General features: G+C 34.7%; 1 protein-coding gene across 3 annotated transcripts in view; it reads right to left on the minus strand.

Moving 5' to 3' along the window:
• Adgrb3 (adhesion G protein-coupled receptor B3) overlaps positions 1–21,387 on the minus strand; it is a 680,206-nt gene that overhangs the window by 316,191 nt on the left and 342,628 nt on the right. For all 3 annotated transcript variants that reach the window (XM_047557982.1, XM_047557981.1, XM_047557980.1), the window contains 2 exons: positions 15,934–16,002; positions 11,504–11,612 (listed from right to left, as the gene is read on the minus strand). In XM_047557982.1, the coding sequence (XP_047413938.1) occupies positions 11,504–11,612; positions 15,934–16,002 (178 nt within the window). The remainder of the gene's footprint in view (positions 1–11,503; positions 11,613–15,933; positions 16,003–21,387) is intronic.

Consider the following 21,387-nt stretch of genomic DNA (forward strand, 5'->3'; position numbering starts at 1 on the left):
TTGCAGAATTGAGGGACTTAGTAAGTTTTTAGTAAAAAGTTCACGAAAGATATAACATAAAATGCTTATAAAAAGTGTAAGTTAGGCATCCTTCAAAAATGTATAATTATCCAGAAAAACAATTTTACATTTTAATGAAGTAAGCATACATGAATATTATTACTACAAAAGAAAACAAATGGTCAGAAGTTATTTTACCTTGTTGTAGAAATATAGAACATATGAGTAAGATTTCCCTAGAGCCACATCAAAAAAGCTATACTGAAGTTTTAGAAGGTTAGAGTGTGGTTGGCTGAGCAAGATAATGGAACAAATCTTTAACTTTCAATTACTGAGATGCAAAAGAAGAAAAAAATGCATCCACTCTGAAAGGGAAGCACTGATGTAGGACAAATTATCTGGGTGTCCTCAACTCTCAGGCAGCAAGGTTGTTAGAAATAATACTATCATGATTATTTGTGAATGCATTATTTTGGGAAGTGCTATAGAATATAATGGATGCTTTACCAAAACTTTTCATGGAAATACTGAGGAATAAGAAAGATAGAAAAACAAATAAAAACATTTTTATACCTATTATTCTCTAAGGGCACTTTTGATTCAGAGTTCTTTGGAATAATAGCCACTATCTTATACTTCACAAATTTTCATTAAAATGTGTATTCAAATAATGTATACCTAAGACACTGCAAGAAGAGAGACCTTCCAAAGTAGCAATACATAGACTCCATTCTTTCCTAATAGTAAATTAAATGAGAATAAAGGAGTAAAAGCTATTAATTACAGATCTGGAGACTGAGATACAGCAGAGCAGCAATTAAGAGTAGAGCTGGAAGCTGACATAATATAGGGAAAATAGAGGAAATGTTTAGGGTATTTGGGACTATTCAAAACAAGATAGAATGACTATTAAATATGCTTTAAATTTTTTCAGGAATAAGAGCATTATTTAATAATGATTTGGTGAATAATTGTGCCCTTGAGTATGTCTATATAAACAGATTAACCTGTGTTTTAGTTAGCTTTGTAATGCTACGACCAAAAACACCTGAGAAAAACAACTTAGAGGAGGAAAGTTTATTTTGGCTCATGGGTTCAGAGGTTTAGTCTGTGGTGGGTCCATTCCATCACTCTGGATCCAGGGTGAGGCAGCACATCACAGTGGAAAGAAGTGGCAGAGGGAAGTTGTTCAGGACGTGGGCAGATGGGGAAGCAGAGAGTGGAAGCAGGGAAGAGGCCACAGGGAAGAATGGATCTTCCAGGACATATTCCTGTGACCAGTTCTCTACCCCCTCCTGCCTGTCTACAATTTCTGCTCAGTTCTTTCAAACTTGGATGAACTGATTATGTTACAGCTCTCACAATCCAATCATTTTACCTCTGAATATTCCTGCATTAACATGGGAGCTTTTGGGGAATACCTCATATCCGAACCATAAAAACTTGGAAGTGTGATGTAACAATTTTTACCCCAATTAACTGGAAGCCTACTGATAATCTGAAACATCGTAAGATGATCATTTCCTATGCTAAAGTTCATGGTTGTAACTATGACAGTAGTGCTATTCCAAATAACACTTTTTAAAGCTGTGGACATACAGATGCCTTTCGAAGATTCTTTCTACTTAGATAATAAATGTTTATATATTTATATTTTTCAAATTTTCATATAAAATTGAAAATGATTTTTAAAAGGAGAGCGAAGCTAACTAATTTATTGCTGGACTGAAGAATTCTCCATACTTGAGACTATCACTTTTAAAAGTAGAAGAAGAAAAAAAAAATGGTAGGAAAATTACCATTTATTTCATTTGTTAACTGGCAGCTCAATCTGAGTTACAGGTTCACAAATTCATTTCAATAAACAATTTCATCCTGGCTTTTACCCAAGGATTCAGATGGTAGAATGATGACAGGATGCTGATGGTTTCTAAGGATAAAATTCTCAATCTCCCTGAGAACAGTGAAAATGAAATGAGCTTAAACTGGAAGAGCAGAGATTTTTGTTGCACTTAGGAAAGATAATACATAAGGAGTAAACCAGAACAAGGTTGCTTTGGTCTTTAGCTTTAGAGACATTAAAATGATCACAGAAAAATTTACCAGTGAATTTAAGAAATATTGTAATTTTTGACATAAATCTGTTTCACTTCTGTAGTTGGGTTCTTAGAGACACTGTGGCAACATTTCCTTGAACTTTCCCTTTCTTTCATACCCAGTTATAACCATTAGTAAACTCTGTCATATCAACTATTAAAATATCTTCTATCTCCATTGTCACCTGGTCCAAGCGTCTGTGTTCTCTTACCTGGCTGTTGAAATAAACATCTCAATGCTCTTGCTATATCCACTCATGCCCCCTACTGTCTATTAGTCTACACTTCAGTCAGAATGACCATATTAGAATATAAATGAGAATTCATCATTCTTCTGTTCAAATCTTGTAGTGTTTTGCTTCTATGTGGACCTTCAGTCCAAGGCCTTCTGCAGTCTCACTTCTTCTTTGAAATCATCTCCTCCCACAGTCTTGTCCTCAGCCACTCCAGCACCACTGACTTCTTCCAGCTCCCCTAACATGTGAAGCACATGGAGGCATCATGGTCTTTAGAATTATGGTTTCTTCTGCCCTGTCTCCACATATCATTACATCTCATGCTCTAAAGACTGTTGGGTCTATATTTAAACAGCAGTGTACTGATAAGAGGATTTTTCTCACCATCCTACCTAAAATGACACTTCTATCTTTATTCTCTTTTCTTTTGCCCTGGTGGTTTTTATTTCTTTTCACAGCAGTAATGGCCACTGGGCATGTTAGATGGTATTTGACATCTGTCTAATATAAAACAAAAGTTTCATAAGAGCAATTTGTCTAAATTGTTCACTGAGGAATTTTCAGAACCTAAAATATAACACGAGTTATACTATTGATTGAAAGTCTGAAATTTCTTAAAATGAATTAAATCCAAGAATCCTTACCAACCAACTACACTAACATCAGGAAGTTCCTTAAACTGGGGTCCTAAGTTGTAGGGAGCTCTTCACAACCCTGAGGAGTTTGTACGGCTTGCCTCAAGCTGATCTGATACGGTCTTTTGTCTCAGTCTCCAGAGTCTTCTGTCCCAGTCATTTGGAATAAGTAGATCATGGTAATATCATGGAATAATTTCCATTATGTGAGAAATAATCAAATAACTCATAATGCTGCATATCATTCCAACTCCTGGTTTAAAACTGTTTGAACTTTTTTCTTTTTCTCAAAACACAAAACAAAACAAGCAAACAAACAAAAAAACCCAGTGTACTAGTACCATCCAGAAAAAGGTAGTTTCATTTTCCTTTCTGACCTGAAGAAAAACTTTCATTTGCCTCAGGTGTCTAGCAAGTGGTAAAGAGTCAGAAACCTCACACTTTCTCACTCAAGTCTAGCTAACTTGCACCAACATCAGGAGCTACAAATAAGCAAAAAGATGTTTATTCCTGTATTTCCAGGGGCTTGGTGTCAACCAACAAGTTTCATTTTTAAGGACAGGAAGTTAAGCTAGTGATACAGATGTGTGAACCACAAAACTAAGCAGTGACAGAAAAAGAAAATAAGCCAAGGAAGAGAAGCCATTCCATTTTTACATCATCAGATTGAAAGTTGGTTCCTCAGTTGAACAAGACATTATACCAATGAAATGATCAAATTTATCAGTGAATTTAACAAATAGTATAGATTTAATATTGTTTAAAAGGCCTTGTAGAGAAAAATATGTCAAAATTGTATCATACCATTATTCAGACGGAATTTGATTTCAATGTTTAAAAAATCAGGTAGGAATATTTCTTCTAAAAAAACCAATGTTTCATCTTCCTAAACCAAGAGTAAAGAGTCATATTTAGCTTGGTAAAGATAAACATCTTAACTTTGATGTTTCCAAAGCATTGGCACTATTGGTTTACTGGAGAAGAAATTAAACTATACCTTCTAGAGTCTTAGAGCTCTTAAGGTTTATATACAGAAAAAAATTTCAAATTCCTTACAACTAACAAATATATTCTGTGTTTAGAAATATCATTTTATCTGATAGCTGTCAACTTTGAATAATTCCTAAGAAACAGTTGTATGATAGTGAGGTGTGGGTAAAAAGCACACTCTGTGCCAAGTAAATCTTTTGAAATAACTATCAAAATGTTAAGGGTATGATCCATTGAAACTACCTAAGGAGCTTGGACCTTTAGATCCTGTTCACTGTGTCTGCACTTTTCCTGTAGACTCTTCATGTTCTTCCATCAACAATCACATAAGATCTTTTTCCTATCTCTAATACTCTAAACTTCATAAGAAATTGATAATAACTAGAGTATTGGTTTTGAAATATTCTCTTCACCTTCCTAGTAGTTATGACGCTGACATTTTGTTACCTCATTCTGGAAGTGCTTACAACTCTGCCTCCAGCTACTCACACACTCTGAGACCTGCTTTGATTCTTTGTTTTCAATGTAGGAATTATCTTACTTTGCTTCAGTCTTATGTCCCAAATGTTTGAAAAAACTTATGTGTTTTCATCATCACTTATGCAGTTGATCACTGATTATGTATTTGAGGATCTGATTTATCTACCAAAACCTGTGATCTCCTATTAGGTTCTCATTTGGGGACTACATTTGACTAAATATCAATATATTGAAGATGCAAATGTTTGTTGAATTAATACAATTTCATTCCTCCCTTCTCTCACATACGCCAGTCAGTTATAGAATTCTATCAATTCTAGCTCCAGACAGTATCTCAAATTCACACACACATTTTGGTTCCTATTCATACTGTTGCTAATTCAAGTTTTCCCTTATCTCCTGCATGGATTAAAGTAGAAAGCCTTCTACCTATATTTAGGCTAATTAGGTTTACGGTTTTTCCCAATACCTATAAATTCTATTTTCTGCTCTAATGTAAGTCCCACCAAAGCACAATTCTTACCAAGTTAAGCTTTAGTGATTCCTTATTATACTCAGAAGCCAGAGGCATGGCTCTCAAATTTTATTTCACTTTAATTGCAAACATACATGTTTTAATCAAAATAGACCAATTATCCCCTAGACATAATCTTAGCTCTCACATCATTTTACTATCTTTGCTAAAGGAATATTCTGGAATGTAACAATTTATTTGCTACTTATCTCCCTTCATTTTGAATTGTCAATAATCCAGACACCCTTCAAAGTCTACTAAAAGACTAAAAGATTGTTTATTTAAGAAAACTGAATCACTTAGAAAAGACTTTGCTTATAGGAAGAGATAAACTCTTTGTTTTTAATTGCACAGGGTCAGTAGGATCACAACATGTAATAAATACATCACTCATCTTCCTCAAACTGAATTCAATGAGTGCAATTCTAATTCTAAGTCCCAAACTAAAACAATTAGTTTCTAAAGAGTAGGTTATTCTTTTTTTATTTAAATATTTTTATTTGTTCTAATTAGTTATTCCTGGCAATAGAATCCATTTATGCATTTGACAAATCATAATACATAATACATAAATTTGACAAATCAAATACATAAATGGAGTATAATTTCTCATTTTTTGGATTATAAGTATTATAGGATCACATCAGTCATGCAGTCACAGCTCAAATATGGAACCAACATAGGCACCCTTCAATAGATGAATGAATAAAGAAAATGTGGTACATATACACAATGGAATATTATTCAGCCATAAAGAATAATGAAATTACAGCCTTTGCCAGTAAATGGATGGAACTGGAGACTATCATGCTAAGTGAAATAAGTCAATCCCCCAAATCCAAAGCTGAATATTCTCTCTGATATGTGGATGCTGACTCACAATAGGTGGAAGGTCAACAGGAGGAGGTGAGGTTCACTGGATTGGACAGGGCAGAGTGGAGGGAAGGGAGGGAAGATGGGAATGGGAAAGACAGTAGAATGAATTGGACATAACTTTCCTGTGTTCTTATATGAATACACGACCAGCGTAACTCCACATCATGTACAACAGTAAAAATGGGAAGTTAGATGCCATATATGTATGATACGTCAAAATAATTCTACTGTCATGTATAAATAAAAAGAACAAATAAAAAAGAGTAGGCTCTTCTTGTTACTGAATAAAATAAGTGTAATATGCTACATGAAGTTATTGCAGAAAATACATAACTGAAAAATTGATTCAAATTATAGAACACTCCACTGCAACTTTAGACAAATCCTTAGATAGAGATCCATGCATGTGCCCTGTCTTTCTATCACAAGAGAATGACATTCTGTTCTCAAACATTCTTTGGCTGCAAAGTGCTGGGTCTCAAATAATGTAGTATTTTATCACTGGTGCTTTATCTTCTTTAATTTATTTTATTGCCTCAAAAAATCCAAATATTTCTGAATCATGAGATTGGTATTTTTCCTTTAATTCTATTTGACAGTGAATAAAAAATCAAACTGCTAAACAAATGAACAGTTTCAAGAAAGAGAGAGGGGTTTGCAAAGCACAGAGGACATAATGGATGAAAAGTGAAAAGAGGTTTAATTGGGTAATTGGGAATTTCCAGAAGGATTTTCCAAATAGAAGTTTCAGGAGAGTGATAAGAGAAAAGAAGGACTGCAAGAGACTGAAGAGGAAATATATGGAGAGAAAGTAGAGGAAGCAGGTGTAAATGACTCTTCTAGGAGTTTTAGAATATTTTTGTTGAAGAGAATAATTTCATGTTTTTGTTAAAGAAAAATAACAATTCAATTACTCACATTAAATAATATAAAGATATTTTCCCTGACCTATTTGGTAATTATAAATTTTAAAATTTATTGATATATTGAAAAAGTCACATTTTTCCTAAAATGAAAGCCAGTTACCTCTGATGCATATTTAGAGCACTTGAAATGCAATTTTACAATAAAATAAGGTATATTGGAAATTAAATCTCTGTAGCATACCAATTTTTCATGTGCATTCATTCATTCAGTAATTATGTAAAACATTTAACAGAGTTTTTGTCTTTAGTAAGTGCTCATTAACTCATATACCATGTGTCTACTTTTGAATGACATATTCATATGTGAATATGAAAAAGTGTTCTACTGAAGCTCAAGTATTTTATAAATGCATTACTGAAAGTATTAGTTTGTAGAACTGCTTTTCCTAAATCATATTAATTTTTTTTGAGACCACAAATCTATTGAGAGACTACAGCTGTGGAATTCTCCCTACAAAAATGTATACACATGCATATCTACCAAGATGTTCATAGATATTTTAGCATATAGGAAGGAGCATTTCATTTATCAAAAACTGAAGCAGGTGGGGATACTGGGATATTTTTCAGATAGAAAAAGCTCTAAAACTTTTCATTGGAACTGTTTCTTTCTAAAAAGCATTACCCACTTCCCTGTCATCTAAATTGGATTATAGAAACTTTATTCTTTTTTTTTTTTTTTTTTTTAAGAACCCAGGGCCTCCCCAGTCCCAGAAACTTTATTCTTGATGAATGAAAGACATGATTTTACACAAAAATTATTGTCTTAATTCTCAACACTATTGTTCTCAAATGTGAGACATAAGGAGTTGTTTATTCCCACAAATAAGGACTTTATACTCTGCTGCCTCCTTTAATACTTCTTTCTCCAGCATTTCATCAATTCTATTTTTTATATATGTGCCCCTACCAGTACTCTCTGCTTCTATCTTCTTGTATCTAAACCAAGAACCAGAAAACAGAGGTGTTGATTCTATGTTTATGTTGAAATAAAATAGATTATTAGTGAAGTTCAAAGACACTGATTAAACCTCACAGTCTTTGTGGCATTTATTTTTAGTTGCTCAACTTTTTTCAGGAGTTAATTATCTATGGTTCAGAAAAATGAGGTCGTGAAGCATATATACTTTATGAAAAAATAATTTGCCCCCTTTTCTAAAAGGCATGATCCTCTGAAAATTTTTAAGGAGTCTTAATCCAATACACTCTGAAGAAAATGGCCATAGGAACAGCAACTATTCTCCATTATCCAGTGTGTATTCAGCACTAACATTCTGTGAGTCTGTGTGTGTGCTTGTATGTATGTGTTTTCAGAATAATTAGTTCAATATTGGAAAGTAATAGATTAAGGGTGTAAAACAAATTGTGCCAACTCACACATTTCATAATTTGTTACTATAAAATATTCTGTTCTTGTTCAAAAACATTGGAAATAACAGATAAAATAGGATAATCATGTTTTATATATATTAGAGTCAAAACGGAATAAAAACAAAGAGTACTAAGATTTCATCTCACCCCAATTAGAATGGCAATTATCAAGAATACAAGCAACAACCGGTGTTGGCGAGGATGTGGGGAGAAAGGTACACTCTTACATTGTTGGTGGGGTTGCAAATTAGTGCAGCCACTCTGGAAAGCAGTGTGGAGATTCCTCAGAAAGCTTGGAATGGAAACACCATTTGACCCAGCTATCCCACTCCTTGGCCTATACCCAAAGGACTTAAAATCAGCATACTACAGAGATACAGCCACATCAATGTTCATTGCTGCTCAATTCACCATAGCCAGATTGTGGAACCAACCTAGATGCCCTTCAGTTGATGAATGGATAAAGAAACTGTGGCATATTTATACAATGGAATATTACTCCGCAATGAAGAATGATAAAATTATGGCATTTGTAGGCAAATGGACGAAATTGGAGAATATCATGCTAAGTGAGATAAGCCAATCTCAAAAAACTAAAGGACGAATGATCTCACTGATAAGCGGATGAGGACATATAATGGGGGGTGGGAGGGGTTAGCATTAGGTTTAGGGTTAGGTTTAGGGTTAGGGATAAGGAGAGCGGTAAGAATGAAGGAAAGAAGGACTGTATAGAGGGAAAAGAGGGGTGGGAGGGGTGGGAGGGGTGGGGGGGAAGGGAAAAAAATAAACATCATTGCCCTATGTAAACGTATGATTACACAAATGGTATGCCTTGACTCTATGTACAAATAGAGAAACAACATGTATCCCATTTGTATACAATTAAAAATAAAAAAAAAATTACATTTATATTATTCTACTCTGTACTAGTGGATATACTTTGGAAAACACATAGATATTGTAGAAAATAACATTCAGCTTTGGTCACCAAACTATAGTAAGTCAGTCCTGTACCAGTATTTGGGAAAACCAAGAGTAAATAAGTATTCAGTATAATATTGTTTGGAATTTTTATTCATAGAACATAAACTTTTAAAATATAGATTATTGGTACTACATAAGCAATCAGAAGGCTGAATAATCACACTGTCCTTATATAATATTGAAGTCAATGTAAAATTATATTGGTTTTATTTTCAGCATTAATTTGCCTTGAGTTATGCTTAATATATCCTTTCAAGTTTAGTGACATGAAAAAAATAAGCAAATTCAGGTAATCTTATTCAAAATTAATATACAAAAATTTCAAATATATAATCATGGTAAGTCAAAAGAAAGGTAAAAAAAGAATAATGTTTATTTATGGAGGTTTAATTTATGAACATTGTTAGAAATTTTATAGCAAATAATACTAGTACCATAGATAAATTAATATGACTTTATTCTGAGACAACCTACTCTAAGGTCAAATTTAAATATTTAGATCTGAGATTGGCTTTGGTTCTTTTCTAGTGTATTCCAAGTACATTATGAACAAATTTGAGGTTTTGATTGGACTATAATTTTAATAAGCAATGCTTTTCATAATTAAATGTTAATTATACATAAAGAAAAAGAAAATGATATTTATTTATTTTTCTCCCTCAGTTTCACACTTATATTGCTTGACTAATTGTTCAGTTTTGCACAGCACCCCTCATAACTCCTTTTCCACCCACCTAAGAAGTCATATGGCCCTTAGAATGGTTTCAGTTTGAATAACCAGCATTCCTGAAATCTGTCTTGGTTCTTCCTTTCATGTGCCCTAAAACTTAGAGCCCATCACAATAACCCTTTATTCCAAACATTCCTTCCTTTGCCCAATAACTTATGGAATGAACATTTAATTTGGATTTTCTCTGATTTCTTAATTTACTCTTTAACAAAGATATTGTCTTTGTTTCTTTGTGTACACATTGCTTTTAGGAAAGGACAACTCATTCCATTCTTGAACCATCACAAGCTGCTGGATACCCATATTGGAGATATGGCTGGGTCCTGGCACTGGCTCAGAAGGTGCAGTAAGACAGCAGTCTAACGTAAGACTTTGTGTTGCATGAAGAGTATATGTGGACAACAAAATATGTCCAGACATTTGATATATGTGCCTTTAGTTACAAGTTTTCCCATTTTTGTCATATAGACTTTCCTCCAAGGAAGAAGATTATCAGTGGTTAGCTATAACCAATTACAATCTGAGGCCACCCCAGTGGAAGGTATGCTAAGAACAAATGAGTCTCTGCAGAACTTAAGGACTTCCGAAGAAATCAAGTGTAAAATGAATCAAAAAGAGTCTTAATCATAAAAAAAATTACATTCCATACCAGTTGAACCATCCTAGGAGATTAACCAAGGTATCTTCTTCCTGAAGAAACTAAAGCTTAAATGTGATAAAATATGTTTATTTACACATATTATTTCTAGTTCAGTGGTCTTCATGTGCAAACTATTAAAGCATGCCAAATAAAAGAAAATCTTTCTGAATCATGATAACATTGTGAGAAAAAGCTTTAAAGAAATGAGAAAACCATAAACATGTGTCAGTTCGATGGGTGTAATTAAGAATACCATTTCTTTGTTTTTGCCAATTTTTAACTACAAAGAGAAATGTGTCATTTGATTAATATAATTGTGTTGGCTCAGTGTAACTGTGGCAGTGTATAAGTGTGTGTAGGTTTTGCTGTTATGTGTAATTCCACCCCACTGTAAGAGAAAATATGAGAGGCAACAAAGGAAGAAATATGCTTTTACTTTATGTGTTTAGCATTGTAGGATTCATTAGAGGGATCTGAGAGGCCCACTCTTTCCTGGAAGCTACTTAGGAGAACTGCAGTGGCAGCAGTTTTCTTTATAATCCTTAAAGGTATTTTGAAGTATTCTAACACATTCAGCACCTGCTTGGGAGATCCAGTATACAAGCAAGTCAGTGTCCTTATGAACAATGTGTGTAAAGCAATGGAGATCCATATTTGTCCAGGATCACTGGAGTTTATTTCTATATATAATATTTTTTTTCAAAATTAGGTTGGATAGAAAGGACTGTTTGACAAAAGGAAAATGAAGTACATATTATCCTTTACATTTACCTGTGCAGATTCACACAAGCCCATAGCATTCATATAAATGCATGCAGATGGAAACGTGTGTGTGTGTGCGTGTGTGTGTAAAATGCACATAGGGCTGGTTTCATCTAAAAATCAGACAACAAGTATCCACAATATATTTATTCATATATACTGAAAGATATCAACAAGGATATTACACTTGAAAATGTATGGCGCAGATACTTGCAATTTTTTTTAAATTTCAGAAAGATTTGGGGAAAAATCCTATTTCTTACCTACATTTCCAGTCATTAAGTATGAATTCTGAAAGTCCATCATCCCCATTCCAACAATGTGTATAAAATCTTCAATCACCTGCATTAATTCTATGGAGCCTGGATAAATCTAGAAAAATAAGCAAAAGTTAGATGGAATAAAAAGTCCACATAATGAAAGGCAGAACTAGTATGAAAAAAACCACTACCTAATGAGGTCACAAATGAGTTCTGTTTTATTTGAAGAAGTGGTTGCAACTGGAAACAGCTGTAGTTTTTGAATTAATAGTTGAGAATGACACCAGGTGCCACACAGCAAGAACTTTGGAAGTGATATGAAGTGCTAATTAATCCTCCATAAATCTAAGGAAACTCAAAATACCTACCAGATTGTCTACTCAGAAACAGCACGACTTTACTTTTGATGGACTCTTTCCCTCACTTAAATATAACACAGAACAAACACTGAAATTAGGCACTTATATTTTTAGCTTAGTATCCATCTGGGGGACATAGGAATAAAAAACAATTATTATTGCTACCATGAGGATATTTACAAAGTATTAAATGTACCGTATAATAAAATATCTTGGGATTAACATTTATTTTTAATAATTATAATAGTCATTATATGAGTGTTATTAGCAATAATTTTGGGATTATAATAATAGCTCTAGTATAGATGATTTACATGTACATACAGAAAAAAAAAACCTGTGAGGTTATTATATTTATTTCAGGCAACAAATAACAGAAACTTGAGGTGGTCAAACTATATATATATGTGTGTGTGTGTATTTATATACAGAAAGAGCCATATTGTATTGTTGCTAGTGACTGAGGCAGTAGTTATCTACCTATTCTATGATTCTATATGCATTTTATTTATTTTATCTATCCACCACATCCGTAGTTACCTACCTACCTAGCTGCCTACCTACTGACAGAGCTCTCTGTCTCCTTTTCCCAAGTGTATTTTCCAACATCATGGCACCTCACACAGTACAAATAAATGTGTGTTTTCTTAAAAACAATTGTATGCTGCCATATTCTAACAGGGTGTGAAATGCAAAGGCCATTTGAAAGGTCACATGCATTTTAGCATGTGTAACCCATAAAGCCTATAAAGTAAGTCTGCATTACATAACCACATTAGAGTAGAAAGTCTTTTGAAGTCAGGTTCATTTCTTGTAGCTACTGAGTAACACTGCAGCTTCTAGCCATGAAAAATTAAGAGGATTACAGACTTCTAGCTGTTTTGCATTGCAAAGTCTGATACAGAAGAGGGAGAGAAGCTTGGGTTAGCAGGAAAGTATACAGTGAGTGCTGGAAGGAACTGGAGTAAGAGGAAGACAGGTTGAGCAGGGCAGGCAGCAGGTAGAGTGTGAGTTTTGTAGGGGCTTGTGGCTGTGCCCACCTAAAATTCAAGCACCACTTATCCACAGGATATTCACTCGCAAGCACTTGAAGACATGGACAATGGATATTACACTTTAAGACATACGTCACAAAGAGTTGGAATTTTTTAACTTCAGAAAGTTTTGGGGAATAAGTCCTGTTTCTTACCTACATTTTCAATAATTAAATCTGAATTCTGAACATTTGTCATTCCCACTTCAAGAAAGTGCATAAAACTTCTGTTGGCTTTAAAACTTCCTGCTACTACTATATTTTTCCTGTTCTTGTGTAGGTGAATGTGTGTATGAGCATGTATCAAGGACAGATAAATACAAACTAATAACAAGAGGTGTATTTTTCTGATTGGAAATAGACCACTTCTTCTAAAGAGCATTTACCTTAGGAAACTAACTCTAAATTTCTTTCTCTGTCTCTTTGAAATGTATGTAAATCCTTTTTAAAAGCTAAAATGGCTCCCACCAACTTAAAGAACCAGTGATGTTTCTTTTTGAAATGTAAACATCAAGGAAGAGAGCACACCTGCCTCAGAGAAGGCTGGCAACCAGACTTCAGAGGCTACCTGAGCCTGACTTCAAATTGCAAAATTTCCCCCATCATAAAGATATAAGGAACTAATTTTCCTATAAATAGAGGTAATTAGCTAACAACATGGTCACCTCCAATTACTAAGGGACTTTATAAAGAACTATGTGTGACAACTGGCATTGCTAAGGCCTCTTCCCTCCAGCACTAGTCATTGTTTTTCTTGAGGCTACTTAGCTCTATAAAGGATGAGGTTCCTTTCTATCCTAGTTGATTGCCTATGATATATATATATATATATATATCACAGTCTGGTTTAATGCTTATCCAGGAATAAAACTCTTTTCTTTCTCTTCCATCTTTGTGGAAAGGTTTTTCAGGTTGCTTTTAATTATATTTCCTCAATAGTAGTCAAATGTTGTAGAGAAGGGGTTGGCAAACTATTTCTGAATATTTTAGGCTTTTCAGGTCACGGGGTTCTCTGTTGGAACAACTCATCTCTGTCCTTGTTGTACCAAAGCAGCCCTAGATAATATGTAAATGAACAGGGGTGGCTCTTTGCCAAAACATTATTCACAAAGTAGGCCCCAGGCTGGATTGAACTCACTGACTGTAGTTTGTCCATTCCTGTCCTAGAGACACATGAATTTTTTAGGTTAACAGTGAAACGCAGAACTGAATACATAACTGAAATGACTTGTCTTGACTAAAATGGACTTGTCAAATCCAACCATCATGGTGATGTCTAAAATACTGCTATATAAAGTTTAGCCTTTTTTGGTGTGTTTTGTTTTTTTACTTTAGTATGCTGTCTTTAGTAGAATGCTTTATGTAAACATAGTTTGATCCTCCATATCTGGGGCTGCTGGGTAATAAAAAAGTTCTGTAATAACTATGTTTATTGTTTAAAGTGTAAATTTTGTTTGCAAAAACCTGATGTCAATGTTCACCATTTTGCTCAGCTAGTTTTTCAAATGCACACAGTACTCTATTATTTCACTTTTGCTGAAGTTATTCCTCTCAAATAAGATAAAGGGACCATGAGGATTATTTTTAGCAAAATTTAAACAACCTTATTTCCAAGAGGTCCACCATTTATGCCACAAACTTGGAGACCCATTTACCATGTGGCTATAATTATGACAGCACCTTTTACTAAAAGCTACAAAATAGATATTTTTTAAAATTTCAAGTAGTCATTTTAAAGCAACATTCAGGATTATTACCACTGGGAAAAATTAAAAATTAGAATATAATAACCCCAAATTCACAATAGATGAATTATGGATTCATGATATTTCCATTGATGAGTCCTGCCACAATTCCATCTGTTCAAGTTGCTATCTCACAGTAAACAAGACCATATGATGAAGTGCAGTCTTATTTTAAAAAGGGTATGGTATATTTGTTCTAAATATATCCAAAATTAATAATCCCCAGCATTCTGGGAAGATGTGCTTCTCCTCTGCAGCTGCATTCCAGGGAAATACACCACTTCCTTACAGTGAGTGAACGAGAGTGTCCTCCAGATGAAGGCCAAGGACAAGTACATAATTCAAACTAGCAGAGAAAGATAGATCAGGATCTTATTGAGGAGGAATTTTTTTCCTTGCCATGACCAGAAGCACAGAATTTGTACTGAAAATAAAGAGGACCACACTGCACTATTTTTAGAGCTCCTACCACAGTGGGAATAAAGGGCATGATTTACTCCTGAAGGCCTAGAATATGGCTGTGAAAGGAAAATGGGTAAATGGTTCATCTGAACCTAAGAAACTATCCAATCTCTTTTTCAAGATTGCCTTTTCATAGGATTTTTAGAAAGGGTCAGGTTGAAAATGTAAAGTTTAACATCTGGTTAAATTAAATATCCACAGTATTTTTTTTAACAAGATTATACTCCATTTCTTGACCCCAAATCCTCTTTTCTACAAAGTTAGAAAAAAATCTTACTGACCATATATCAGCACAGCACAAATGAAAATGTAAGGCATTATGAATCAGTAGCTAAACTAATAAGGTCATTTGTTACATTGGTAAAAGCATAACAAAAAAATCAGAATACAATTTTTTTTTCACTATAACCATTCTTTGAACTAAAAGTACACATATGTTTTTTGATCCAGATTTTATGAAAAAATAAAATAAATGGAAATAATCTTATCAATAGATACCCTATAATTTCTTTTGAGATATGTGCTTTTTAGATTTGCATTTTCTTGTCTTTAGACAGGAAATAAGTCTATTTTGTATTAGCTCCTTAAAATACATAACCTTCAAGTTACAAATCACCTGAACATGCTCCATGTTTTTTGCATATATAAACATTATTCCTCCAATAGACTGACATTAGAAAAAGATCATTTGATGGATAATTATTTTGCACTCTAGAATGACTTTTAAAATTATCTTTTTATGTTTTGAAGGAGGAAATCATTAATTTCTTCAAACGTGTTTTACATTTTATGTAGCCAACTTTATTTGAAGTTCTAAAATAACCCAAACCTTACCTGCTGTGCATCTTCCCATTTTTCCTTGTTTTCTTCATCTAGAAGGTTGCTAACTATTTGAAAGAAGTTCTGTAAATTAAATTAGATAAAAGGTTTAATATTACATGAGAGAATATGCTTTTCAACAACACCTATTTGTGATTTTCTGTTGTGACACTACATGCAATTTGTCTTATGACTCTACCTACTCTAGCAGATCTCTAAGGACCCCTGTTTAGAACCATATCCTAATATTTCTATGTAACTCCATATCTTCACCCCAGAAGCAAATAGAAAAGGTAAGACATTTGCTTACAATTCTTTGTTTCATTAGTCTCTCAATTCCATTCTATAATGTCATCGTATAATTATTCCATACAAATGAGATTGATTCTTTCTATAAGGAAAGTTGCCTGTATTTGTGCTATTACAAATTACTCTGTTAATTTCAAACCATGATTTGTTACTTATATTATTGTTTTGAAGAACATTGTAGTGGATGGGGGATGGGAATCAGTGATTGAGTGCTTGCTTGGGTATGAACCCTGGATCCCATGTGGGGGGATTATCATGAGATTATGAACTACGAGTAAAGCTGAGGCAAGAGGCTCCCAAGGTCGGATTACTGGCTCTTATACTTTTTCAATTACCTATTAAGAATACTAAAAGAAAATTCTTAAGTTCCTGGCTCCTGGAAAATAACACTAGGTAAATCTTAGCTAATTCTGAATTATTGTCCTTTACTCCTGACTTTTGCCACAGAGCTAACACGGAGGAATAAGTTTACATGTAACATGTTCCTATTAAAGTTCCAAATCCTTGCCATTATCCTTGAACCTAAGTAAATATGAAAAATTTTAGAATCACTCGATTTTATTTTCTCTTTCCATACTGGATTTTCATTTTCCATTTATTGTGGACACATTGACAATGTTCTGTTCAGCTGTTAAGTACTCATTTTACTTGTGAGGTGCTGTTTTTGTAATTGTTGTTTTTACCAGAGTGAAACATTTTTGTCCTCTGGCATTATACTGTGCCATCAAGACACAAGACCCAGGACAAGGAACCCAGGGTGCCTGTTGAAGAAAAGCAGTGACTTAGGGTCATAGAACACCTAAGTGTCAAGTTAAGACATTTGTCTTAAACTGCATAGATGGTGGTTGCTTGGTTGTGTCCTCAGAACCCATCTTTTCTAGCTGGTCTGCAGGTAATTTAGCAGAAGCATTGCCTCATACTGACACCTTAGCTTACAACAAGACTCCCTTGAGGGCAGAAATAACAATGATTTGTTAGTCTCATCTGTCTTCCTCCCTATCTAGCTTTTCAAAACAAGCATTTGCTCTAATTCTGAATAAATTCACCTGGGTGTTTTTAGATGAAAAACAAAGCAGCTTCATTTCCTCTACTCTTGTGGTTTGAAACTGTTAGTATCTATATTTAATTGCCCTATTTGAGCTATTTATTTTAATAGTTCCTGGCAATCACATGGTTGAAACATGTTTCGAGTCATAACCTCTATAAATGTTCCAGAATATTTTATGCAACACTTGAAAAAAGACAAATCTGTTTTAGACCGGTTTTCAACTCATTTAACCTTTTTGTACAGCCAGCCCTTTTTTTTTTTTCACTTAAAATTTCACTCTTGAAGTGTTAACATTTTAAGGCCTTAGTCCATTGAGCCGCAACTCTACCTATGGACAGAAAGAATTAACCTTCAGAGTTCTCCAATTGCCTATGGCTGGTTAACTCAGCATGGGACTTGGTGCTAATGAGGCAAACATTGCAGGTCTCATCCCCGTGCATGCCAGTTAGCTGCACTGAAGCCTAGGACCTCGACCTGCATCTTAACCTCTGCCACCTTTCACACAAAATGCGTGCTGCTGCTAACAAGAGAGTCTAAGGCAGTGGGAAGCAATTTGTGCAAATGCATCTCCATTTCTGGAAAAAGAAAAGAAAAGAAAAGAAAACAGTTCACAAAGCATGTTTTACTAACAGTGGGTCAGTGACTTCTTGCTGTACATGAAGGCCACTGCTCACATCCAATTCCTTGATGAAAATAATAAATTCAGAGTTCAGTTTTTTTTTTTTTAATCATCAAAGGGCAAACATAAAAATGCAAATTGCTAAAATAAACATTAGCCAAACATAGAGTACAAGAAACATTTTGTTTTCCAAGGCCAATTAATGGGACTTGATTAAGTTAGAGTGGGCAGGCAGTACAGATTGCAGTTCTCCTGCGGTCGCACTTCTGATTGGTTCAGAACAATCAGTAGTAGTTCCCCAGTGCAGGCCAGGTAGGAGCACAGAGAGCCAGGCCTCCATGTCCACGGTGATGTAGGAGCATTTATGGGAAAAACAAGTCTTTCTGGTTCATTCATATATCCTAAACATATACAATGCCTTTCCCATAGCAGATACTAATAAACTCCTAAATTAAAGGAAACAAGGTGAAAAGTCTGTATGCTTCAGGTTTTCAGCACCATTCCTTTGAGCTGCCTCTGCTCTGACTTGTCACCCAAATACTGAAAAATATGTATATTAATATTAGTTATTACATATTAATTCACTTTGACTTTCGGTCAAAGATCAAAAGATAGGACAGAAGAATGAACAAGACAGACAGTACTTTGGAGAGGACACTTGTAACATTTCAGGCCATTTGATCGAATTTCTGAACAAAGTATGACTCCGCTTCCATAGCAGCAGGGATAGTGCTTGTTGCTGTTCCTAAGGAGTCCTGCTAAGGTGCTGTTATGCTGATGATTTATGGATCAGGTCACTTATTTCCATGCCAGAAATAAGTGCATCAGATGCATCTTATTTTTCTGTTTTGTTTTTTCTTTTTTGATAAAAAAAATCCCTATGATTTAGGCTGATTTTGAAAATTGAATGCCTTCAGCAGAATCACAGTTTCTTGGAGATTGAGCTATGAAGACTTGGGTTAAAATTTTGTTCATTGATTATTAATTGTGTGGTCCTGGGTAAATGCTGTCCAGCTAAGCCTTAGTCCTCTAATCTGTAAGAGAGGAATAAAAATAGCTACCTGGAAGAGCTATTGTGAATCTTGGAGGTAATTCTTTAACACAGTTCCTGAAACCTGTTAAGTGCTTGATGTACAAAGGCTTTATGATTGTATTCCTTTTATGTTTTCTGTTTTTTATATGACTGATTGCATGATTTGTATTTATAGCCAAATTATGGCAAATATATATCTAGATTGTTAATACAGACTTTCACAACCAATGCTAGTCTCTCCTGTCTCCATTTAATCTCTCTTCCTCTCTTGGCAATATTTAGAGCACAGAACTGATTCATGACTAACTTCTGGGCCTATAATTTGTTCTGTAGAAATCTCTCCATCCTAAGAATGCATTGTGCTAGAAGGGGTTTTCAGTGTAGTGATTATAAGACACCTACTAAGAAGCACTGTGCCAAGTGGTTGTGGGACACAAAGGTCAAAGAGGCATGACTCTTTTTGTATTTTTCTCTTCAGGAAGTATGAAAATCACTGAAGTAAATATACACTAGAGAAGGACAAATCCTTCTGTGAATTTTAAAGTGCAGGTCCTAGATTTGCTGATAAGAGACAAAAAACACGTATTCTATGGAAAGCAGTAATATTTCTTTTATTTCTGATTGGCTTCCACTTGGCAGATTTCTTATGGATTATATACCATTTTCTATAACTATGTTAAAGCACTCTTAGCATTTAGATTTTGCTGAACTCCTCATGGAAATAAAATTACAGATTAGGCTAGTAATTTCAGATATCTAAAATCTCACAGGAACTGTTTTCTTCATCAACCCAGCAGCAACATGTTTGCATGCAAAGATAAAAGATAAGCTCTAAAGGACAAGATTAATGAGGTAGAACTGAGGGTTTGAAAGAACTTTTTGGTCCTGACCAGAAACATATGGGTAACCCTACAAATGGCCTAAGAGCTAAACAAGGGAACAGGGACAAGCTATTAGGATAAGAATGTAGAGCATAGGACAGATCATCTAGAGAAGAGGTGAAGGCCTTACAAGGTCCAACTCCTTTACCTCTCTAACCTCACAGATGATATCCTGCCCCACACTCTATACACCAGGCTCTTCAGAGGTTTTCCTGCACCACAACTATTTTCATCTCTGCCTATAGTCCAATGTACTTGCTGTTCCCTTTCTTGGACTGCTCTGCTTCTTGTTCTTAACTGGGATAACCCTTTCTTTCCCTTCATGTCTAGATCTATATGGAATTTCCTCAATGGAATCTCATCAGATCACTATTCTCCCTAAGTATATGGACTTACATATTTTCTCTCTCTCACCTTGAAGTTTGTATAGCCTTCTTTGAAAGTATATCTCAATTTGTAATCAAGATTTGTAGACTGATTGGTTTAGGGCTTTTTTTTCTCTACCAGCCTACCATATAGTTGGGATTATTTCTACTTGTTCACTCCCGAGTCTCTAGGGCACAGCATAAGGCAAAATGCAAGCATTCGAATATTTAAAATCAATTGGCTGCAGACCTATGGTAGACAAGGCAATTGACTATGCATTGAGGTAATTAAAAAAAAAATTTCCTCCACCTAATTTGCAGCCTCCTTTCCAGTTTAACACCCTCTTCTGTTATCAATGCCTCCAATGTGCCAGGGTCCTCAATATGTCCAGGGAATGAAACATGCGACTTGTTTTTACAGACAAGAAAATAGGTCATCATGAGTAAATATGCGATAACACTCTATTTTAAATAGCATTAGTAAGTCTCGATGTCATTCTTGAACACAGATACATACTTTTGAGAAGTCACAGGGCCTAATTAATGAAGAAGTAGCAGCTGTGGGTGTTTATCCCAAGGACAGGTCATCTTCTTTCATAAACACAGCTTCTTTGCCAAACACAGGGAACCCTCCACTACCATCACTGTCCCTATCCCACCCCTTGCAGAATACACCTGGTATTATAAATGCTGCTTTGTTCAGCAAAAGAATGCATAAGGAGAGCTATAATAATAAACTCAGATAGCAAAGTGGAGGGGGCTTTGGCAAGGAAAAAGACTAGAGAAAGGAGCATCACAAAGAGTGATTTATCAATAGCTCATAGTAGTAATTATGAAGGCGTAAAGGAAAGAAGAACTTGTGGGAATGGTAGGGTGAAGAAAGACATGGAAAATACCTAGAAGAAGAAGTGCATTTACTTATTCAACAATGTTTGCTGAATGACTTCTCTATATTGGGTATTTCTCTGAGTTCTGGGAATGATAAGAATGAAAAAGGTATGTGAGAGTTCCTGACTTCATGAAACTTACACTTTAATGAGTGAAGAGAGGCAGTAAGTCAATAAATTTTTAAAGATGATATCAAGACTGGGAAGTAACTCTAGCATTTAGCACATACACCCTGGGTTCAATCCTCAGTACCTCCCTGCCCACACCCATGGTTTCAGATGGTGATTGCAATGCTTTGAATATATCCCCTCCAAAATGTAGATGTT

Source organism: Sciurus carolinensis, chromosome 7, assembly GCF_902686445.1.
Source record: "Sciurus carolinensis chromosome 7, mSciCar1.2, whole genome shotgun sequence".
Lineage (NCBI taxonomy): Eukaryota > Metazoa > Chordata > Mammalia > Rodentia > Sciuridae > Sciurus > Sciurus carolinensis.